This window comes from Pelodiscus sinensis, chromosome 2 (assembly GCF_049634645.1).
Source record: "Pelodiscus sinensis isolate JC-2024 chromosome 2, ASM4963464v1, whole genome shotgun sequence".
NCBI classification, from domain to species: Eukaryota; Metazoa; Chordata; order Testudines; family Trionychidae; genus Pelodiscus; species Pelodiscus sinensis.
Genome location: NC_134712.1, coordinates 182192231 through 182216940, shown reverse-complemented (window position 1 = coordinate 182216940; position 24710 = coordinate 182192231). Strand labels below are relative to the sequence as shown.

At 45.8% G+C, this 24710-nt stretch overlaps 1 protein-coding gene across 2 annotated transcripts in view; it reads right to left on the bottom strand.

Moving 5' to 3' along the window:
• GASK1A (golgi associated kinase 1A) overlaps window positions 1–17841 on the bottom strand; it is a 70215-nt gene extending 52374 nt beyond the window's left edge. Inside the window, exon 1 of one of the 2 annotated variants that reach the window (XM_006125572.4) lies at window positions 17232–17841. In XM_006125572.4, coding sequence (XP_006125634.2) covers window positions 17232–17234 — 3 coding nt within the window. In that variant the 5' untranslated portion in view covers window positions 17235–17841. Of the gene's footprint in view, window positions 1–17060 lie in introns of both variants that reach the window. The other variant, XM_006125571.4, reaches the window with a different exon arrangement.
• Window positions 17842–24710: the final 6869 nt, after the last annotated feature.

Below are 24710 nucleotides of genomic sequence, written 5' to 3'. Positions count from 1 at the left end.
TTAGGTAAGCAGCGTTAGGGCTGCTTTGCATCAGGAGAGTGTCATTAGACTGCCCTGACACAGCGCAGGATCTGGACTCTCACCTTTTGCCTTTCCTGAATTTTTCCCATGCAATCATGAGGCACATGACCGTATTTTTTATTTGTTTGTTCAGCCACTCTGTTTATGTGTCTGTCTGTCACCCTCCCCAGCTTTGCCCTCTGCAGCAACAGTGGCTATGGACAGGCACTTCTCACCTGGCCCCAAGCTGCTGCGATGAGAGAGGGCTGGGGTTGTGCTCTCTCGCTGGGGCAGCCTGCATAGTGAACCCCTCGTCCCCAGCCCCACCCCACAGCAATGATTCAAATGAAGACAAACAAAACTTATCTGAGTTAAGAACACAAGCAACACTGGGCAACTCTTCTCGTGTACTAATATTGAAGTTAAAAAAATGGTGTTGAACTACTTATCATGTTCCAAGTACGTCCCATTTCTCTCTCCACCTTAATCCTCTCAAGTCTCTACAGTGACATCTTGGGAGCTTGAAAACTGAACTCCGATTGCCTTGCTTGTGAGCTGAGCTGCTGGCATTGCTTTTGGGGGGATTATTTTACTTATTTAAGTTTAGAAAATATCACAGAGATTACAATTCAGCAAAACGCTTTGGTGTGTGCTTGAAGTTAAACATACACTAACACCACCAGCTGTCCATGATCCTCCAGCTGGACTGTTAAAGCACTGAGCATTCCAGCCACTTCCCCAAAATGCCTCCTATGCTGACCGCTAGACAGAGGGAGACATCAGAACTGGTTCCTCTCCTGTTGGGGATGCCATACCCTTTCCATGTGTATTTGGACTGAAATCTTCACTTTGATTTTCTATAAATACAATTCCCAGTAGAATCAGGAGCTGAATCTAACTCAAATCCCATACTCACAGATTTCTAGTTCCATCCTTCTGAGTCTCTTAAGTGATGCCCTGATTTGTCTTCCTGGCGGCACACAGGGTTTGATCTTCAGCAATGATGTAGATGATGGCATAGAGAATGCGATAATTAAGTTTGCAGATGATGCCAAGCTGGGAGGGGTTGCAAGTGTTTGGAGGATAGGGTCATAATTCAAAATGATCTGGACAAACTAGAGAAATGGTCTGAGGTTAACAGGATGAAGTTTTATAGGACAAATGCAAAGTACTCTGCTTAGGAAGGAACAATCTGTTTCACACATATGGAATGGGAAGTGACTGTCTAGGAAGGAGTATTGCAGAAAGAGATCTAGGGGTCATAGTGGACTGCAAACTAATATGAGTCAACAGTGTGATACTGTGGCAAAAAACAAAAAAAAGCAAACATGCTTCTGGGATGCATTAACAGGAGAGTTGTGAGCAAGACATGAGAAGTCATTCTTCTGTTCTACTCTGCACTGGTTAGGACTCAATTGGAGTATTGTGTCCAGTTCTGGGCACCACATTTCAAGAAAGATATGGAGAAATTGCAGCAAGGGAGGTTTAGGTTGGACATTAGGAAAAACTTCTTAACTGTCAGGGTAGTTAAACACTGGAATAAATTGCCTAGGGAGGTTATGGAATCTCCATCACTGGAGATATTTAAGAGCAGGTTAGATAGACATCTATCAGAGATGATCTAGATGGTGCTTGGTCCTGCCATGAGAGCAGGGGACTGTATTTGATGATCTTTCAAGGTCCCTTCCAGTTCTAATATGCTATGATTCTATCCCATTGGAAGGTACATACTCAAAGTTAACGTGCTGACATGCTTTTTTTGAACAGGGGCCTCTGATAGAGTGTAGTAGCCCTTCCACACCCCTGCTGAAGGATCTGTGATCCTACCACTCCCTGCCCCAAGAAAGGAGCAGTGAAGGCTGGGTCCTCCACAAGTGCCTAGAGCTGCAGCCAATCAGAGCCCAGCAGGATCAGATAAAAGCAATTGCTGGGTTCATTTCCTGGGCTGAGAGCAAAGGAGCAAGGATGGGAAGGACCAGAAAACAGGTTCTGGTGGTATGTGCATTTAGTGAGGAAGAAGAAGGTCTGAGAACTTCAGCCCTGAGATAAGAATGATAAGAAAGGGGCTATGTGAGAGAAGGCCCAGAGATTGTCCTATTTTGGCCAGGACAATCCCTTTTTTAAGGCTTGTTCCAGCTGGCATGATTTTTTTCCCCCAGAAGTGGGCATTTGTCCCTGATCAAGTTGACAAGAGCAATCAAGACAAATGTTCACTTTTTTTTTTAAAACAAAAGTGAGGTGTGGAGGAACACACGGGAAAGGAGTGGCTATGCCGGTCACACGCAAAAGCAGGAGGCATGGCTCAGGTGTGGGGCAAGCATGGCTTGAGTGAGCAGCAATGCTAGCCCCAGGCTTGCCTGGGAGGCTGGCAGGGTCTAAGTGAGATGCAACGCCCGCCCCTGTCTCATGTGGGGAGAAGGACTGGGCAAGCAGCTCAGGCCTGCCCCAGGCAGGGTAAGGGCTGGGGATTTGGGCCAGCCCTGCACAGTATCCCATTATCCCTTTGCTAAACCTAAATGAGTAAAAGGGAGATGTGGTCACCCTATCCAGGGAATAGTAGCAACTAATTAAAGGAAGCAGCATATGACTGTCGTTCATAGGGTCCCTGGGTGTGAGCCTGGAGTAGCGGGCAGGACTGTGTTCCCCCCGACTGGGAAAGTGTCCTCAGACCCAAGAAGAGGACAAGGCTCTTTTGCGAAGCCTGAGTCAGAGGCGGGATGTAAAGGGCCCAGAAACAGGGCTGAAGACCCTGGTGAGGGTTCACCATTTGTGGAACTCTTTGCCACCACAGAAAGGGTTTGTCCATTTGACTGTGAGACTCGGCCAGAGTGCTGAGCCACTGAAGATCTGTCTGGCAAGGTCGGCAACCTATAGGAGGTGCTGGGGGCAGGAAGAGAGTGCAGTACCACCTCCAGCTGCTAGGAGGCTCTCTAGAGATGAGTGCACCCACCGCTCCCCTCTCACAGGGCCTAACATGTTTTATATGGCAGGGGGAGGGGTGTAAACATAAAAAAATTGCATAGACTTTGCAAAACGGTATAAAGAGGAGGAGGAAGAAGCAGCACATTTTGGGCCTTCTTATCCTGATAGGGTCCTTGCTACTATAAATCTATGTCATTGATTTCAGGTTCAGGTTCCACTCGCCCTGGGTTTTCTGTTTCTCAGGACAGGGAGTCACATTTCTCATGTTCATCATCACCTCACAGTCACAAGTCTGTCTGCATATTTCCCACCATGTCCCTCATGCCAGGGACATCGCTGCTGAGTTATGGCTGTGTATCATGTGTGGCACATTCCTTTACGAAGAAAAATGTTTCAAAACAAAATCTTCTGCCAAAATCCTCATTTTCCAATGTTAAAAAACTGCTTTGTCAGCAAGAAAATTCCAGTTACTGTACATAATAATAGGGCTGCCATTGCATTGACTGCTTCTGATTACATTACAAACCAAACAAGTACACCTCAAATGCTTTGTTTATGCCATCAGAATTCCACAATAGGATTTCATTATAGCCTTAATATGAATAGTTCATAAGCACACCAGCAGCTGAAATACATTCTTATTAAACATTAATTGAATAATTTTGAATAATGACAGAATTTGTAGATTAACATCTGCTTCCTGATTTGCTAAAAAGAAAAAGGGTTAGTTGCCAAAGGGGCTACATTTACACAGAAACATTATTTCAAAATAACTAGTGTTATTTCAAAATAACTTAATCTGCATCTACACAGCAACCAGTTATTTCGAAATAATGTCAAAATACTGTCAAGTTGGAGGACTTCTTACTCATACTCCTGTAACCCTCATTATATGAGGAGTAAGGGAAATCGGAGGAAGAGTGCTCTATTTCGAAATAAGTCATGCAATTGACATAGCTCAATATGTGTTGCTTATTTTGAGTTAAGCCCTGCTGTGTAGATGCACACAAATAGATTTCTCACCAGGAATAGTTTGCCCTGCGATCTTCAACTAGGGGTCACCAAAAGAAATTAATAGGTGGCAGGTTTAAAACAAACAAAAGGAAGTTTTTCTTCACACTGTACACAGTCAACCTGTGGAACTCCTTGCCCAAAGATGTTGTGAAAACAAAAACTTTAACAGGGCTCAAGAAAGAACTAGATACATTCATGGAGGTTAGGTCCATCAATACTTATTAGCCAAAATGGGTAGGAATGGTGTCCCTACCCTCTGTTTGTCAGGGGCTGGAAGTAGATGACAAGAGAGGGGTCACTTGATGATTACCTGCTTCTGTTCGCTCCCTCTGGGACATCTGGCATTGACCACTGTTGTAAGACAGGCTGCTGGGCTAGATGGACCTTTTGTCTGACCCAGTATGGCCGTTCTTATGTTCAAGTCATTGGTATGATTGCCCACTGCTCGATGCTTTTCCCAAACAAATCACTGCTCAGGCCCATTAACTGGTTACCATGTTGAAGCAGTAACAAGCTTCAACATGGTAATCAATGGGGTCAATAGGGGCAACTGCCCCTCGGGTCTGATCTGTGTCAGCGGTAACAACCAACTCCCTGGGCCTTTAAATCACTGCTGGAGCCCCATACAATGTGTTCCAGATGGTGCTGAGAGGGGGAGTATGGTCTGGGCAGTACTAAGGGCTGGCTGCTTGCCCTGGACTCTTTTACCTGAGGTCTCACCCCTTTTGGGAGCACAGAGCTGCCCTCCCTTCCCTTTTCTCCTCCCCCTCCCCCCGGCTTTGTCCAGCAAGGTTGTCGGCTTGCTTGTTACTGCTTCAACATGTAAGCATTCTGGTCCCTTCTGCAGCCCCTCCCAGTTAAGCAGCTGTTTAAGTTCCATGAAAGTCAGTGGAACTTAAGGATGTGCTATATGCTAAGCATGGAAGTTGGTCCCATACTGCACTCAGATCAGCAGGACTCTACAGAGAAGACACTTTTTCTTCTCCCAAATGGTAGAAACTTGACTATTTATAAACTACATAAGGTTGAAAAAACATGCAATGTTTCTGTAAAATCCTAACATACTGGGCCAGATCCAAAGTTCACTGAAGTCTATGTGAATCTTTGCATTGAGTTTGGTAGACTACGGATCCGGCCTTCAGATACCATGGTGATGAGCACGATATAAATACCTAGATATGTGTGCTGGAAAACATCACCTAGTATGTATTTTAATTATGAAACTATATAGGGAGACAGATAATGAGAGCATAAATATTAGTCATAAAAGTTCTGCTCAACGCAAATGCTTTAGGTTGCTCCTAGCTAGAGTGGCCTAACCAGCTAATTGTGTGACTTTGGCACAAAAAAATAAAGAACTCATAATACTCCCTAATCTTCCTCCCCTCTGCTATATAAATCTTTCAGCTTATAGAGAGTTAATAGTGATCCTGTGATTCATGGAAAAGGCACTTTTCATTTAGAGGCTGTGTGTGCGGCAACTTAAAAACCACAAATTTAATCCCATAAGTCAATATAAATCACTTACAAAAAGAAACAAACAGTCTCCTGCACTCCATACTTTGACATTAATAGCTTTAAGATGCCCCCTCACCCTCTTTCCCAAATGTAAAAGAGGGATCAGATCACATGCCTGGCAGAGGCAGCATTAGCTCTTTATTCGTATTTGCAAGGTACCCAAGCAATGCTCTACACAAAGGTTAAAAGCAACTGAGTAGACCAAAGAAAGCATGGAAGGACTCTCCTACCCTCCCATCCTCTTAAACCACACCTAGCCCACCTCTTCCCCAGAAAAGCCCAGAAGAACAAGTGTCTTGTCAGCATGTACTGAAATCCCAAGTTACATGTTTTGGCCCACTGAGCAGCAGTGGTAGGAGGCAGGTGCTCCAGAATGAAGGAGCCCTCGCTGAGAAGGTCTGTCCAAACCAGCACTTCAGCTGATTTCTGTTGCCACTATGCCTCAGATGACAAGTAAGTGGACCAGGTCCCCTAAGCTGGACCTCAACCATTTAGGGCTTTGCAGACCAAACCAGCATCTTACACGTGTTAGGTATCAACCCATCCAAGCATCCCTGAAAGAATAACTACCAAATTAAACCCATCATCCAGGCAGTGGGAAGGGGATTTCCCGTCCCCCATAAATCAGCCCAGCTATTCTGGTTGCCCCTGACCCCTTTAAGAACCGCAGCATCTAAAATCTCCAAACAGTGAAGTCTAGAAAAACAGCAAGGCTGTGTCTACACTGGCGGCTTCTTGCGCAAGAACATCTTGCGCAAGGGTTCTTGTGCAAGAAGCCTTGCACAAGAAAACGTCCACACTGCCACATGCGAGCTGTGCTTTTGTGCAAGAGCGCCCATAGCAGTGTGGACACTCTCTTGTGCAAGAAAGCTCTGATGGCCATTTTAGCCATAGGGCTTTCTTGCGCAAGAAATCCCTGCCGAGCGTCCACATTGCCCTCTTGCGCAAGAACTCCTGCACAAGAGGGCTTACACCTGTTAAAAAAAAGAGCGTAGCTCTGGTGCAAGAAGCCCTCTCTTACCACACCGTACTGTAAATTTCCTTGCACAAGAGTGGGCCGGCAGTGTGGACGCTCTGCAGATTCTTGCACAAGAATGGCCATACTTGCACAAGAAGCCACGAGTGTAGACATAGCCCAATGGTTTATGGGCCAAATCTTTCAGTCTGAGTGTTCAGCATGTATGTGGGTTTTTCCTACATCTCTCCATGGTACCTCTGCCAAGAACCACCACAAATCAGTGCCCTGATAATTGTGTGCCTGCCTGGTGAATGTTTTCCTACACAAGGCTCTTCCAAGACTGCTGTGGCACACAGGACACCAGTGCATGTCATTCCAACTTGTCACTCCAATGACAGTCATGTTTATTATTATTCAGGGTTTCCTCTCTCTGATTCTGCTCTGAATGATCTTGTTAGTCCCCTTCCCCCCACCATTTTCCTGCCTGTGCATTGTGCTTACCTCAAGATGTTTTCAGACCAGCCTTTACATTTATGTGGACGAGAAAGGAATAACAGCCTCCGCCCACCCCAAAGAAATATGCTTCTTGCCTTTGTGTAGCATCCGTCTTGTGCTTTCATTTACATTCAGTAATATTCCCTTTGTTTGTGAGGAATTATGCTGCAGATGCCTGAGGGTATGGGAATAGCCAGCAGTGCACCAGATTTTATTTCTAGAGCTTCTCGACTGGTTTTTCTTTGGTGAGGAGGGGCAGAGTTTCCACAACTTTCAGGAATCCAGGGTCTGTTTCCCTGTTGGCATAGTTCAAAGCAAAGTGAAAGGGGTAGATGATACCCCCCTAACTGATGGGCAGCTTGACCAATGGACTGATCCTTACAAAGAACTCTTCTCAAAGGATACCATTATTTGTGACACCGCCTTAGTAGCCACTCCCCAGCTTCCAGCAATGTAGCTGCTAGGTTGAACACTATTTCTCAACAATGTAGAGAAGCTATCAAAGAGCTTGCACCTGGGAAAGCAGCAGGCAATGATCTAATCCCTCAGGAGCCCCTTAAGGTGGAGGAGGGAAGCAGAGGGAAGCTGGCAAGCAACTTCCACGCACTTCGCTGCACCTTCTGGGAAGAAACCCCCATACCAGATCTGAAAAATGCAAACAATTACTTCATGCAAAAATAAAGGGGACACAGGCGACTGCAGCAACTACCTCAGCGTGGTGGGCAAGGTGCTTCCAAGGGTCTTGCTGAAAAGACTCCAAGTCCTTGTTGAGAGATTTTATCCTGAGAGCCAGTGTGGGGTCAGAGCAGGATATTTTACGACTGACATGTCCTTCACGATGTGCTTGTTGCAATAAAAAAAAGCTGTGAACAGGAGCATCTCTCGATGTAGCATTTGTTGACCTACAAAAGATCTTTGAGACAACTGGCAGGAATGGTATATACAAGAGCCTGTTGAAAAAACTGGCTGTCCACACAAAGTGCTCTCCCTATTTAAGGAGTTCCATAAGGGAATGAAGGCAACTATTAAGTATGAAAATGAAACATCATCTGAGTTTAGCCTTGATATTAGCTTGATACAAGACTGCAACTTAATTCCCACTGACTTTGGTATCTTTTTCTCTATTCTTCTTAGGTATGATTTGGGAAAGGACCAATGTGGCACACTCCTGGAAAAGCCTAGAATTAAAGACCGACAGCAGCTTGCAGGGGTGCCAACGGCCTCCACAGGCCCCTGGGCAAGATGGGGGGGGGAGGAAGGGCTGGTTTCCCACTCCTGGAAGGGGCGGGGCCTCAGGCAAAAGGGGCTGGGGCAGCCAGCCCCCGAGCAGTTCTCAGCACTGCCTAGAATATGGCGCACCCCTCCCTCCAGCCTTTAACATTGCCCAGAGCGTGCGGCCCAGAGTGCTGGCAGTGATTTAAAGGGTCTGGGGCTCAGGCTGCCTTTGAATTGTGAGCCTTCTCCCCCACCCGCTCATCAGTGGGTCTGGCAGTTTGTTCAACATCAGACTATTTCAGAGTAAAAGGCACCTGCTCACTCTTCGGGATCTGCTCTTTGCAAATGCTGCTGCATTCATTTCTAACTCACCAGGTGAGCTGCCAAGCATGACGAATAAGTTCTCTGATGCAAATATCAAGTTTGGTATGGCTGTCAGTATGAAGCCTGGGGCTTCCCTCTAAAACAGGCATGTCCAAAGTCCGGCACGCGGGCCAATTGCGGCCCGTGTTCTGGTTTAATACGGCCCCACAGGTAATTTGGCAATATCTATCTTTTATGGCCCCCAACGAATCCATATGTATTGAGATGAATACATTGTAAAATCTCAGTTAATGTCAATTGGTCTAAATCAGTTATAAATATATTTGGACACAACATGTATACTTGGTGTTATGTTTCTGTTCACATTTTTTTAACTTAAAAGTTGACAGACAACCTTTATTATCAATAATATGTAATGTACTTTACAATGTTCCTGACATATATTTCAGCTTCCTGGATTTTTTTTTCATCTGGCCTTCAGATATGAAAGGCAGAGTGATTTAACACCTGTTTAGATTTATCATCCATGTGACGAAATGAAAAGTATGCCATTTGCAATAAACTTTGCATAAAATAGTTAATTTGCATTTAATTTTAATGGTTCAAAGAATGTCAGGCAAAATGGTCGGCCCTCACGCATGTTCACTTCATCAAATCTGGCCCTCTTTGAAAAAAGTTTGGACACCCCTGCTCTAAAATCTATGTCAGTAATGAAACTCTGTACAACATGGATCACTTCTTGCTACCTTGGCTCAACTATAACTGGCTCATTGAGCCTTTATAGAAAACTTGATGTGAAAATTGGCAAAGCCTCTGTGACGTTGGCAAACTTACCTCACGTCACGTGTCCATTTATCATGCCTGTGTCCTCAAAACCCTCCTTTACAGCAGTGACAACTAGGTCAGGTACTCCAAGCAGGAGTGGAGATTGAACAGCTTTCACCTTTGCTGTCCCTTAGAGTCACTTACGACTGACAGGTCACTGACAAAAAGATCCTTGAGAGAACCGGCTTATAGGCTATGCAGACCACACTGGATGCTCACAGGCTTCACTGGTTAGGACCAACAGAGCGTCTCTCTCAAGATTGTCTGTGGAAGGCAATGCTTGATGGACAACTCAAGAACTACTGGCACTGCAGAGGAAGCCATAGCTCTGATACAGCAACAAGGTCAAGTAAGGTCTCAAGAAATTCAGCATTCCCACTGACAGCTGGGAGAAGCTTGCCCACAACTGTTCAGCCTGGAGAAGCCATCAGAGAATCCAAGCCAAGGCCAGCAGGCAAACCAGGAAGCAGAGTGATCTCCAACCTCCATCTGCCGAGTGGACCTGTAGCCATTGTGAGAAGGTCTGCCACTTGTTCATTGGCGTCTTCTCCCACATCACTCTCAAGCACCATTGACTGACTGACTTTGCCGTGTTTCCATTTTGCCATTGTAGTCAATGAGGGCAGGATTGCTCTGTTAGAATCATAGAGTCATAGAATCCTAGAACTGGAAGGGATCTTGAGAGGTCATCTTGTCCAGTCCTCTGCCCTCACAGCAGTCAAACACATTCTAGACCATTCTTAATAGATCTAAATCTAACCTGCTCTTAAATATCTCCAGTGATGAAGATTCCACAACCTCCTTAGGCAATTTATTCCAGTGTTTAACCATCCTGACAAACTTCCCTTGCTGCAATTTAAGCCCAGTGCTTCTTGTTCTATCATGTGATGTTAAGGAGAATAATTTTTCTCCCTCCTTGTAACACCCTTTTATGTACTTGAAAGTTGCTATCATGTCCTCTCTCAGTCTTCTCTTTTCCAAACTAAACAAACCCTGCTCTTTCAGTCTTCCCTCATAGGTCATGTTTTCTAGACTGTTAATCAAATTTTGATTGCTCTTCTTTGGACCCTCTCCAATTTCTCCACATCTTTCCTGAACTGTGGTGCTCAGAATTGGAATTAAACACTGCAGAGGGGACAAAGTCAGGATCCTCACACCTGGTGAAGCAACCTGGGACTTGATCCAACCTGGAAAGGTTCCTTTTCTCTCAGCATCTCCCACACTGAAATGACACTCTCGCTTGTATCTTTGTTTTCATCCCACTCAAATCTTTGCACTACATCCTGAGAGAAGCAGCCGACAACCATCAGCTGTGTATTGCATTACTGCCTGCTATTTTGTATGGCACATAACAGTTTCAAAGTAGCAGAAAATCACTTACCCACACTTTTTGTAAAGTACTTTGGCGATAGATGGAGTGTGAGAGGCATTATAGAAACCATATCCTGTTTTATATTTTTCAATCTTGATGGGATTACCAGTCTCTCCTTTGAATGCCTGAAGAGCCACTACGTATCATTTAAATATTTTGGCACCCAATCTAATAATGCAATAGTTTTATTTATTTTTCTGAGGGTTGTTTTTTGATCTGCCTATTTTCAGTTTTAGTTATTAACCACCAGATTAGTACAAGAAATGTAGGGCAATCATTCAATTTCCACAATGGTTTGCAGTGCACTCATTTTGACAGAGTTCTTGCCTTCTGAGGACAGTGTCAGATTCCCTTGAAGGCAGTTTGGCAACGATCGCTTCAACTTTTTCTTCATGGACAGCGAGGAAGTGAATTCATAGCATTCCAAAGCACAGCAGACAAAAAGGAACGGAAGCAATACTGAAGGCCCTGCATCACAGATGACGTTATTGAAAATAGACAGAATTGTTTCCACGTGGATTTCAGACAGGTATCATCCTCCTCAGTTTAAATCACTCCCACATCTCTTAGTACAAAAAAAACAACCCCAAGCTGCCCACTGCTCCGACTGAACTACCACCTGAGTCACTGGTGCATTCATAACCACACCCCTGGAGAGCCACACAGAGCCAGCACTGCAGCACACCTTGCCCATGTGAATCCCAATGGTCAAATGAACCTAGTATACACTAGAGCATGGGTGTTGCCCATCTCTGAAGGTCCGGATTTGTAAGGGCCAGCAAAATAGCTACAAACTAGGATTATTTAGTTTAAGAAGGAGAAGAGTTTATTAAAGTATTTGAGGATGTACAAGTATTAACAACATCTGATCATTCTTCCTATTCACACTGTCTCATAAGAAGAGAACAAGTGAGTCACTTGTAATTGAAGGCTGGTAAACTTAAAATCATAAGAAAGGAACTATATCTTAACATAGTCAGCCTATGGAATTCACTGTTCCAGGAGGTCAGAGAGTCACATAGGGTTGGATTCCAAATGTCTGACTATAAGACTGTGATCAGTAACATTTGTAGTCTGACCTGGTCCTTTAGGGGTAAGCATGCACCATGAATTCAGATGACTGAAGTAAGGCTGGAGGCTAGCCCCTAGCTCCCATGTGCCACACATTATGGCGGGTGGTGCAAGTGAGAAAGTGCCTTCTGACGCTGGGAGGGGCAAGGTAACAGACTGATCACTTGATATGTCTGAACTGTCATGGCGGATCCTATGTTCTTCTGACCCTCATGAAACTTATCATCGCTTCTAAACTAAAATGCACAAGTAAATGCTTTTTGTGCTGAAAATGGAGGACAGCTTGTGGCAATAGCCCCCTTGCCTGCCCCTACAGGCTAATAAAGGGTTTAAGATATAGCTTGTGGTTCCTCAGAATAATGTAACCAGAGCCTCCAAACCCCACAGTTCTGGAGCACTAGGGCAGTGGTCACCAACCAGTAGATCAGGATTTACTGGTAGGTCTTGGAGCCTCTGGCAGGTGATCCTGACTGGTTTGGCCAGGAGGCTGTCAAATGCCTCCACTTCAGCTACTCCTCCCACTGCTGTGCATCTCCCACCCTTTGCCTTGGAGCTTCCCCCTCCCTCCCCTGGAGCCTCCTGCTTGCAGTACAGAGAAGGAAGGGAGAATAGGGGGGCACTGATGTCAGGTTGCCCCCTCCCACCCTATGTTCTATCTCCACAGAATGGATTGGGGGGCATAGGGCTTGGGGTGGAGGGAGTTTGCTGGCTGCTTTTGAGAGTGGTACAGGGCCCAGGGCAGGGGTGAACCTGCCTTAGCCTCACTGCACCACCACCCAGGAGCCACCTGAGGTAAGCAGTGCCCAGTTGGAGCCAGAATCCCGAACCCCTGCCCCAATCATGAGCTTCCTCCTGCACCCAAAGCCCCTGCTCTAGCCCTGAGCCCCCCTGGGCTCAAACTCCCTTACAGAGCCTGCACCTTGCACCCCCTCCTGCACCCCAACTGTCTGCCCCAGGCTCAGCTCAGAGACCCTCTCACACTCCAAATACCTTAGCCTAAGACCAGATCCTGTGCCCCAACCCTCTGCCCCTGCCTGGTGAAAGGGAGGGAGGATGGGGAAAGAGGGAGGATGGAGTGAGCAGGGGTGGGACCTCAGAGAAAGGGCACGAAGGAAGCGGGGACAAGAGTATTAGGGTCTGAGGCAGATCCTAGATTGCACTTAAATTAAAAAAGTGATCTTGTGCTTAGAAAGGTTGGCAATCTCTGCACTAGGAGAATGGACAGCATTGACTCAGTGTTACTGTTCCTCCACAGTGCTGGTTGGCCCCTCTCCTTACTTAGCGGCATCCTGCACTGGTGCAAACATCTCTCTCTAAAGGGGTCTGTGGGCATCAAGCTGGAGTTAACACTGCTTGAGTCATACAGCTGTCCCTTTGGCTCTCCAAGCATCTCTGATAGGGCAGTGTGCCTCTGAGAGCAGCTCGGAGTTTCCTCCTTTGAGGTACGAGCTGGGACCTCACAGCCTTGAAGTGATGGGGGTTTTGCAGGCTAACGGGAAGGCTAGAGGAGCCTGCAAGCTGATGCATCCCCTCCTCCACATCTCCTTATCCAAGTCCTCCAGCTCCCAGCCAATCACATGCGTAAAGAACACACATCAGGCCCTTTGCCTTTGAGAACCAGGCTCCACTTTTATTAGTCTCAACCTCAATTAACATGAATGTCCCCTGCACTGTTCCACAACACTCCCAAATGACAATTTGTCAGTGGAGGAGCCAGAAAGTGAAGCAAGTCAAGCCCCCGGGGAGCATGGTTTCTGCCTGCAAGTTCACCTCCTCATGCGGCACCCTGCCTAGCTATTCCTCAACCTGGCCTTTTCTCAGTGATGTGATTGGTTGCTTCTGATGGCAAAAAATAGGAGAAATCATCATTTTAGAGGGGGTTTAATTAAAAAGGCAAAGGGAAGGCTCACAGGATTATAATTACTATTATAATGAACTGTGGGAGAAGTCAAGCATCCTTTATTATGAATGATCCATACTTGATTGTTTTTTTTTAAACCCAGCACCACATCTATTCAGTACCGTGCCAGTTCCTGGGGGAGGCTGGCTTAGTACTGAGCTGTCTAATAGGACAAAACCAATGTCATTCCCCAATGCCATCTGACTGAAACCAGAAACTAGAAGTGTTGGTTGTCATGGATATCCTGGTTGACACACGCCGTTTAGAACCAAGAGCTGCTATCGCTTACACACAGGGATGACTTTCGTTTGTATGAATCGTCTCCAAGAAACACCCTCTGTGGAGATTGCTCTCACCTAACTATAATTAAGAAGCAGGTTAGCAAAAGGAAACAGGTTAGAAAGAGCCAATGCTCTAGTTTCTTAACATGCCTCGGAGGGAGCAGGAGGACATAAGCAAAGGGGCACAGAAGGGGAAATCTCATTGAAATCAACGAGACTACTCACAGGAGTAAAGTTACTCACTTATGTAAGTGACGGCAGGCTCTGGCCCTCCATCATGAATGATCCAGATGGGAAAGTTCTGCATGGTAACAACTATCACCAGCACCTGTGAGATTATGGGTGAGGAGTGAAAACAGTAGGGATGTTAAAGTGCAACCCAGTAACCAATACACTGATGCTTATTGGTTAATGGTGCCGGTTACACTCAGACTCCTAGGGAGGCTGTCCATTCCACTCCCCTGGGAGGTGGCTTCACTGCCACAGCAAAACCTCCTCCCTGGGAGCTGGGAAGGCAAGGGCTGCTGGCTCTGATCTTGGGGAGGAGGCTTTGCTGTGGCAGGGAAGCCTCCTCCCCAGGAATGGATCTAGCAGGGGCTGGTGGCCCTGCTCCTGGTGGGGGCTTAGTTGCAGGCTCTGCAAAATAAAGTTTGTTGAAGCTTTATACTGCAGAGCCCACAGCGTGTAACCATGTAACTGCTGAGGTTTTCAACACTTTCACGGTTACCTATTTAACCAAATTTTAACATCCTTAGAAAACAGACTGCTCCCAGTCTGGTGGGGATGGGGATTGCTATTTGCTTTATAGTTAAAAAAAAAAAAACGACATCCTAGACTAATGCATAAGACATGACAGTACTGCCATTGGAGAAATGCTCATGTTAGGAGACAGGGTGGCCTTTTTTCAGTTCAGGTGCCAAGACACAATCTGCAAATGGATAAAATAAACAGCTGTGGCTATATCTTAATATATCACCTGGACAGATCAGTGATGTCTGCCCCCACATTGTGTCTGAGGACTGTCTCTTTGGCATACAGCATTTCCAGGGCTGACACGCCTCAACATCTCACTAGCACTCAATTTAATTAGCTAAACAATGAGAAACCAGTGCACAATCCTCATTTGTTACCATGCAGAACTTTCCCAACTGGATCATTCATGATGAAGGGCCTGGTCCTGCCATCACTTACACAAATGTGATTTATCCTGGCTAAATATGGGATTACTCATCTGTCCGAGCGTTTGCAGAATCAGACCTTAAGAACATCCTTTACTGAAGCCCTGGGCAAAATACCCTTTGTGGGCCAGATGCAGCCCGCCAAGCCACTACCCAAAAAAATATCAGTGGCCTGATCATACTATAGCACTAGTTCCATGCAGCTGCACCAGAAACTCATTGGCTGTGTCTACATTTCAAGTAGGAATAAGGGATCTTCCGGAAAAGGGTTTATTTTCTGCAAGATCCTGTCTAGACTGGCGCTTTTCTCCGGCAAAACCCCAAGCCGGAAAAAAGCGGCAGCCATGTTCATGCAAATGCCGTGGGGGATATTTAAATCCCCCACGGCATTTGCAATTCCGAAGTGTCTCATTAGCATCCCTTTTCCGGAAAAGGGTGCCAATATAGACACAGCCAATATTGGGTTTATTCACTTATCAATACACAGTTGTGCAATACTGCACATTTTCTGGAAGTCCTATTGTTCTCTCACCTTAAAAACAAAATCTCTTCATCCTTGAGCTCCAAAAGACTCTTGAATGGCTACTGACTATATAATTCTCTTCTCAATGGCTAGCTAGTGCCAGGGTTTCTCAGGCACTTTTGCCATGAGTGCCATCCTGGGATGCCCTCAGGCTAGTTGGGAAGAAATGGTATTGACTAGCAGAAGAGGAACAAAGGGTTTGCTTTATAATAGTTTACAAATCCATGTAATGGGACAGGGACAGTGTTAAGACATCTGCAATGGACATGTTCTATAATGTGTGCTGGCTATGGCCAAAAGTAGCAGGTTTTACAGGCACCACAAATATCTTGAACAGAGATGGACACTTCAGCTTTAACATGAAACCCGATACTGAGAGCAGAAAAAAAAAATCTGGGTTCATTCTCTCTTAAGCTGTTATGTTTGTGCTAGTGGGAGACAATGTATTTGCCTCAAATCTGAACATTTTTGCGAGTTAAAAGCAGTCTGGTTTTCAAGACATCTTCATGTTAAAACAGGACCATTTTTTGAAAATTTGGGTGTGTTGTAAAAATGAGACATTTCTCAATTTTGCTCTTCTTATGCAGCCAAATAACCATTCTTTTCTTTGGGGATGGGGAGGGGAGGTTGTGATGGAATCTGTGTGCCATGGGTGTGAAAACAGACAAAATGATAGACCATTTCATCACGGCCATTGTGTATTTTCACATAGCTCTAAGTTTACCCCATTCTTTCAAAGTAGCAGATCAAACTGAGGAAAAGAAAAAGAGGCTCATGGGCAGCGTTCCCTGTGAGCTGAGCACTTGGGCGGCCACTCAGGAGAGCGTCTAATGCCACCCAACTGATTAGTAGAATGCTCACAGTACCCACACCTGGCAATGTGTTTCTACTAGTGGTGCACATCTACACATACATTGGTGCATATAACAAAATGTATTCCTCACATGAAAAAAAAATAGAGAGAACATTGCTCACGAGGGCTTATGATTGGAAGTCTGGAGAGGGAAAAGCCAGCAAACTAGCTGTTTGTGTGAGGAATTTCATTTTAGATTTCTTTTCCATTCCTTTCATCAGTTTGTACAGACTGATGATAATGGTAGCAAAATTCCACCACTCACTGTCCATGTTCCTTATCCATCCCCTTTGAGTCTGTGTATACCAACAATGATTCAGTTCATTATTTATTACTCTGTCACTGTAGATTGCATAGTTTATTTCTTTATACACTTAAAAAAAACCACTTTGTTCAAATGCTCCCTGTTTCCCAGGGTCACCTCACTGACCAACAGAGCAAACTGGCACAAGCATGCTTCTGAATAACCAGACATACCAGCCTAACGTTATCCACTAACTTCTAGGGAATTTTGTGTTTCAAAGCCTCTTAGCAGTTTCTTGACTGTCCACCCATGGCATTATAAAGGACACTTATTTAATAGGGGGCAAATGAGCTTCTTGTTTGCTTACCTGTGCACCAAAACATCTGAACAGGTCTAATCCCAGTTTTCTCGGTACCATCTTGGACAATGAAATGACCTGTCGGGCTGATTCTATGACGTCTATGAATGGCTAATGCTTCTCAGCAGCTTAAACATCCTTTTGCACCAAGAACTTTGCAGTAAAGCATGTAAATCATACCATAGTTTTGCAATGCAGGCAGTGGGGCTTCTCCTCTTCTCCCTTAGCCACCTTCTCTCTTCATCTCCTGGAGGAGACACTGCCCACTGTAGTCTTGTCCTTTTCAGACATTAAACCCTGTGGTTCCTAGGCTTGGACTAGTTGTAGGGCTTTTGCTCTGGGTTTGCACAAGAAACCACTAAAAAACAACAACCCAAACTTCAGCTATTAATCAACACGTCTCCTTTCTCCATTTTTCTCTCCTTTTTTTTAATTACAACCAGCTGTTGTCACTCCAGGGTGCCTATTCCAACCAATATATATTGCCCAGCGGGAGGCTCTTTGCAATTTGTACCTCCTACTCATTATTCCAAAGGGTAGTTAGTTTTCATAAATCCGTGCTGGTATGTTGTCATTAGCCTTTACAGAAGGGTCCGGTGTGTGTTACTTTTTCCTTCTTGGAGTCATTCTTAGCCGTGTGCTGGATGGGTGCATGAGTTTGAAGAATATAATCTGGTACTATGGGCCCAAATGCACTTCAGCAGCTAGTGCATATCCACAGTGTACAACTGGCAAACTTCAGCTGCTAGTTTTAAAGTATGTAGCAGCCCGACAGTCCAGACCCACCTCCCTGTGGGGAGGGGAGAAGAGAAAGGGGGGGTGCCAGCCAGTTAATTTGAAGAGGCTCTTTTCACAATAAAAGCCCTGCCTGCGTTCTTAAATACTGGGGGCTGCATTTAGCCACAAAGCACAGGTAAAGTGAAGCTAAAGAAACAGTGGCACAGACCATAGGAAATACATTGCAGGATTGTATTTATCCTGGAACTCAATAGAAGACTAGTGAAAGCAAACGGTAACTAACTGCAGAGATGCCTGAGAAGAAATCCTTTGCTTGTTTTTATAGTATTGTTTTTGCTTTTCATAATGCCATAACAAAGGCCTGTGTCATATGCTCACATAGTGCTCAAGCAAAGCACATCGGGACATTGGGACAAAGCTGCTTAGACGGTCTGATAATAAATGATCAAAAACTAATGCTTTGGCCTGAGTACTGTAGCGGATTTCATCAGTCTTTGATCAGCTCTGTTTCATCGCGGCCTAGCTTCTGCCTTCCTGTCAGGGAGATAGCTCGCTTCACAAGCAGGCCATCCAGCAAGGCGAGGAGTGTGCCATGTGGCGTAGGGTGACCATATTTCCTAAAGCTGCCCCCCATTCTGTTGCTGGGACTGGTGCTGAGTGCCTGAGCCCCATGCTGCCCAGGGATGGGGCTGGGACTAAGCACCCGAGCCCCATGCTGGCAATGGCTAGGGCTGAGTCCCAAGCTCTGTGCCTGCCGGCAGCTGAGCTGACTCCCCGCAAACCCTGCTGCCCAGCACCCAGGATTGCTGCCCCCCTCGAATGTTCTTCCACACCCCCTCTGGGACTTTTCTGGTAAAAGCACAAAGGCAAATCAGACATAATTCCCTTTTTTGTCAAAAAAGTCAGGATACCCAGGAGAGGACTGTCCTGGCCAAAACAGGCCCTACGGTCACCTTACGCTAGAGGCATTTGTGGAGATAAACAGCATTTTCCCCCTCAGCCAATTGAAATGCTTCTGTCAGCCACATAGCCCTGATGGGGTTTGATTCCCAGGCAGGGCAGGGTCTATTGACCGAGGGGCAGGGTGGGTGGTCAGCTGAAGCAGCTCTCCTCTCTGCAAGCTCCCTCAGGCAGCCAGCGGCTTGGGCTCACCAGGGGAGGCTGCCCTCTCTTCTTCCTTCCCAGAACACCCACAGTATTTGTCTGTTTTCCAGAAATGCTCCAGCCCTCTCAATCCCACACCTAACCCTCCACTCTGGCACCCATTTGCTCCTCCTACCAGCCCCATTCCATCTCCTCAGGTTCTCCCTGTCAGGACACTCTGCCTCCCTCCCTCCCTCCCTCCAGTTATAGCCCTCTATCCTATCTCTTCCCCCCAGCCACATCCCTCCACGTGCCCTGCAATTGCCCAGGAATGCCTTGGCTGTAGCTCTGCTCCACAACTTAGCAAATGAAGAGCTGGAACAGGAGCAACAGAAGGGGAGCTAGTGACCACAGCATTCCTCACAGCCCCTGGCTATCAGCTCTCCTGCCCCCGTCAGGCAAGGAAGGAGCAGAAGAAAAGGCCCATGAGGAGATCAACTTCCGGCTTCCTTGCTTCTGCTGCAGCCCCAGCCCATGAAGCACAGGTGGCCCATGGAGAGGTGACAACACTACCACAGCCTGAAGGCTGACAACCTCATAGCATTGAACCACCTCTGGGTCTCACAGCAGGACTGGTGATCTGGCGGTGATCAATCTCTTGGCTGCATTTTAGCACTGGGGTATTAACTGGGGATGGAGAAGCCCGGGGGTATGGCCAGAGGGAAGAGGACCCTGCTGGGGAGAGAACACTGCGCAGAACAGAGCTCCAACAGGGGAGTTTTAGAGCTGGCAGGGAGGGTATTTCCAAGTGGGAACCCACTGAGCTATTCATGTTCCCTTTGGGGACGGCAGCCTTGCCAGCTCTGTTATGGGCCCCTGTTGTACTAGGGAATAAAATTCACCCGTGGTGCAGAGGAACAGGGCAAGGTGCTCACCGCTATTTAAACTTTGCACAATGGGGAAGAGGGGCCAGCAGACCCAGTGGTCACATAAGGGCCCCCACCTACACCTTGTTTCCTGTGGAAAGGGTGTACCTCTCAGTCCTGCCTCTCAGTTCAGAAGGCTGCGATGGATACAGTGGCCCCGTGCCTCTGGCACAAAGATGTTCTACTTAAATTCCAAGCCCTTGGGCTTTACAAGGGAGGAATGGGTTTTGCTGGGCAGTGATGAGCCTGTCTCCTGTATCGTTGCAATGAGGAAAGAGGTCCCATGTCCTCTCCCCTCCCGTTATGTATCCACAGAGGGGCAGCCATACTTCGGCCCTTTTATACTGTGTTGAAATATGACTGTACGTTTGGTACCCCAGCACCTTATTTTTATTATATACTATTACTGCAGTGAGCAACCTGTGAAATAAACAAGATCAAGGCCAATTATTATGTACATATATTATGATAGCATCTGAAGGCTCCAACTGAGGTTGTGTGTAGAGCTAACTGAGACATTTTTTTTATATTAAATTTTTTTTTAACTAAAAGATATTGATTTGTCAAAACCAAAATGATTTCTGAAATAGTATCAGGTTCAGATCAAACTCTCAAAGGGAAACATGTTTGGTTTAAAAACGTTTTGAGATTGTTGAACAGGAAAACTGGGGGGAGTTGAGTCAAAATGACTTTTTGTTTTGAAATGTTAATCACTTTGCAGATAAGGGAATGGGGATAGGATGACATCAAAACGAACCATTTTGGTTGACCTGAACCAAACACCTTTTTTGGATTTGTGGTTTGCGAAATTTGTTTAATATTTTTAATGTAAGGTTATGATTTGTGATGGAAAATTTGCAATGTCAGAATTGTCATGGGATGAGAAAGCAACTTTCCACCCAGTCTTGTGTGCGAGGCAACACGGGAAACTGGTGGGAAATGACATGGCCAAAGTTACACTGTGGGCAAGTGGCAGAGCCACACCCAGGATTAAAACTGAGGTTCCTTGAGCCCTCGTCTAGTTCCCAGTTCACTGACCATGCTGCCTCATTGGCATGTCTTGTAAGACTGCAGAGAGTTAGACAATTATAAGGAAAGGTTACACTGTCTCCCACTGCGCTTTAGTCCCTCCAGGCCCAGAGATTTTTAATTCCTTCATGGCTCTGCGTGCGTGCGTGTGTGTGTGTGTGCACGCATGTATAAAGTGTCTCCTAGAATCCCTCGCTGCTATTCAAACTCCAACTAATAACTAGGAAAAGAGGTGAATTAAAGGTCAGACACAAACGGAATGAGTCTGACTTGAGATCATGCAGCATGATTTATATCCTGCCTGCTAGTATAAGCCAACCTAGCGAAGTAAATCAACTAAACCAAGTACCGAGCCCTGCCAGCTGGGATGTGAAAGCTCTCCAGCTCACCTTTTGCCTCTTGGTTTCATTACTGATATGGCAGGATTTTAATTTTGTTACTGGCCCATCACATTATTTGCATTAACTAAGTGTTTGGGATGTTTTTGAGACAAGGGAAGCTTCATATTGATTGTAATGATGTTTTCCTACCCTGCCATCTAGTGTTCCTACCCTGCCAAACCACTGTTAAGGCACCAAAAGCCTGAAACTTCTTCTGTTTATGTCAATAGGAAATTTACCACGTAAGAGCAGGACTGAGACATAATTAATTAAAACAAACAAACAAAAAACCCATCCCTGAGTAAATAGTTTGATCCTGCGGGTCAGACTCAGAAGATGTATTTGCAACATATTTGAAAGAGATGCCGTACAAGTAGCCTGTGCAAGTGTGAAGAAAGCAATTGGAAGAATCCCCTGTTAGAACAGCTGTATGAGGCTATGGGGAAAGAATGGCAAATCCAACACGTACATATTCTCTCCTTCCCCTCCTCCCCATTCTGTAGCCAGCCAATAGCGATAGATGCCTACTGTGGGCAGGCCCGGCCAAAGAATTTGCAGGGCCCAAGGTGGCATTTGTCGTTGGCTGTACCGCATGTCTGGGTGGCTCCCAGCCAGGGTAGCGAGTGAGCAGCCGGGCAGCTGGTCACTGGGAAGCGCAGGGACCTGAAGGTGCAGGGCTCAAGGCAACCACCTTGCTCGCCTTGCCCTAAGGCCGGGCCTGCCTGTGGGGTATTTGAGCTGTCATCCCTAGGAATTCACTACTGGAAGAGCTGCATTTAGACTATTGGGGGAGGGGGGCTTAATGAAAGTTTTGGCAACAAGTTAGGTCTGGTGGCTAAACATCAATATCCAAATTAAAAAGTTGGATGTGCAATGTGTCAACAGGCACAACATGCACAGGGAAGACATCAAGCCACTCTTGGGAGTGCATATCTATGGCTTTCATGGGGCCTTTCTTAGGCCATATGGCCCTTGCTGTGTGATCAATGACTGTTCAAAATGACTGGCACTATAATGGATGGCTGTGTCTAGCCTGGCAAGTTTTTCCGCAAAATCATCTGCTTTTGCGGAAAAACTTGCCAGTTGTCTACACTGGCCGCTTGAATTTCCGGAAAAGCACTGACGATCTCATGTAAGATCGTAAGTGCTTTTCTGGAAATACTATGCTGCTCCCGTTCGGGCAAAAGTCTTTTTCCGAAAGACTTTTGAGCAAAAGGGCCAGTGTAGACAGCACAGTACTGTTTTCCGCAAAAAAGGGGCTTTTTTGCGGAAAACTGCGTCTAGATTAGCCACGGACGCTTTTCCACAAAAAGTGTTTTTGCGGAAAAGAATCCTGCCAATCTAGATGCACTTTTCTGAAAATGCTTTTAACAGAAAACTTTTCCATTAAAAGCATTTTCGGAAAATCATGCCAGTGTAGACGTAGCCGATATGTTCTACAATACCACCATGTAGCAGTGTTGTATCACACACTTTGCTTTTCCTGGGTTTTAGCTCACCCCTTCAAGTAAGAACATGACCTAATATTCACTATACATGAGCTTCCAATGGCTGAGGCTCCTCCTTCCCCAGTTATCAGATAAATTGTCTCTTTCATCAAATTGCCCCCTGCAAACAATTTCACATGCTGACAGCTGTGGAAAAGTTCAACAGAAAAAAACCCAATAACCTTACGTGTGGATGTGCAGAAACCTAAATTATTTCAGTGGTGTCTGTCTTATCTCCCTGTACTTTATCTATCTGAGTGCTAATAAAGAACAAATATTGGCCCTGATATACCACTACCTTATCCCTTGTGTGGACATTTACACCTGTGCAAAATGGGCATCCAAAATTATCCAACCAGGATGGTACCATTACACACAAACTTTGCACTCTTTATCTATCTAAAGAAGTAAAGTCATGCACACTATGCAAGACAGTATAAAAACGGTGTTTAGACACTACTGGGAGGGAGTCTCAAAGAGGTAGCTGTATTAGTCTGTAAGGGTGTGTCTAGACTACTGGGTTTTGGTTTTTTTAAGTGGACTTTTTTCGAAACAACTTTCCCTGCGTCTAGACTGCTGCCACGTTCTTTCGAAAGTAAATCGAAAGTACACAGCAGTTTTTTTGACCGCGGAAACCTTGTTTTACAAGGAATAACTCCTTTTTTCAAAAGTGCTCTTTCGAAAAAAGGCGCTATGTAATGCAAACTGTGCTTTTTTGAAAGAGAGCATCCAGACTGCCTGGGTGCTCTCTTCTGAAAAAGCGGCTTGCTTTTTCGAAAGTACTGGTTGTAGTCTAGATGCTCTTTTTCGAAAGAGGTTTTTTTTTTTTAAAGTATCTTTCGAAAAAGCCTCTTTTGAAAGAGGCTTGCAGTCTAGATGTAGCCTAACTGAAAAGAACTTAAAAAACAACAAATGGTCCTGTAGCACCTTTGAGACTAACAAAAAATGTAGATGGCATCATGAGCTTTCGTGGGCACAACCCAAAACCAGTTTCAGCCCACAAAACCTTATGATATCAGCTACATTTTTGTTAGTCTCTATGGTGCCACAGGCCCATTCATTGTTTTTTTAATGTTTTTACTGGGAGGGAGGAAGGGAAGGAGGGAGGGAGGGATGAATGGATAGCAGGGCACAACCAGAATTTTCCTAATGAATGGATGCAGAGTTCTCCCTCCACTGCCCTGCACCCAGACCCACATTTGATCCTCCTGTACTCACCCCCACACACGCCTCCTCACACTGTCCCAGCACCCAAACCCACACTTTCCACTCTGCAACCAGCTCCACACTCATTGCCCCTCACCCAGCTCTCCCCTCTGAATTCTGACCCCAGCTCTTATCCAGGGAGGCAGTCAGACTAAAGAGCACCTCCCCCACCAAGAGACAGGCAGTTCTGGGAGCCCCAGGCCAGACCCCATCTTGCTTCTGCGGCTCTGCTTCCCTAAGAAGCACCAAAAGCCTAGATCCAGTTCTCTCACCATCCCAGGAACTGGGCTTTTTCAGTGCCCCCTGCTCTGCTTTTTTCTGGGATCTAGGGGTACCCATGGGTGCCAGAGAGACTGCAAAAGTGAATGGAGAGAGCAAGCAGGTGCATGGGGTCACAACACCACTCAGATTTGGCCCATGAGGGAGGGGCAGCCTGCACAAACCTCTAGCTCTGGTCAGGACCCTATGGGGATAGACTTGGCCCCTTCAAAAACCCCTCCCACTCACAGGTCACTTTTGGGTACTACAGTCCTGGATCTGATGGACAGCTATGCTGAGAGCAGGCCATTCCATACACTGCTTATGTGGGAAGTGGAGGGAAGCAAATATAAGTACAGTTGTCTGCCATATTATTGTGGCTGAGCTGTATCTCTTTGCTTCACAATTCATTTCCTTTTGGACTCATTTACTTTCCTTTTTTTTTTTCCTGCTGAAATGTTTCTATTTATATGCAATTTCCTGTCAAAATGATTCCTGCTGCGAGAATGCTGTTATTCTGTGGGGAGCAATGGCACTGTCAATTGTGATTGA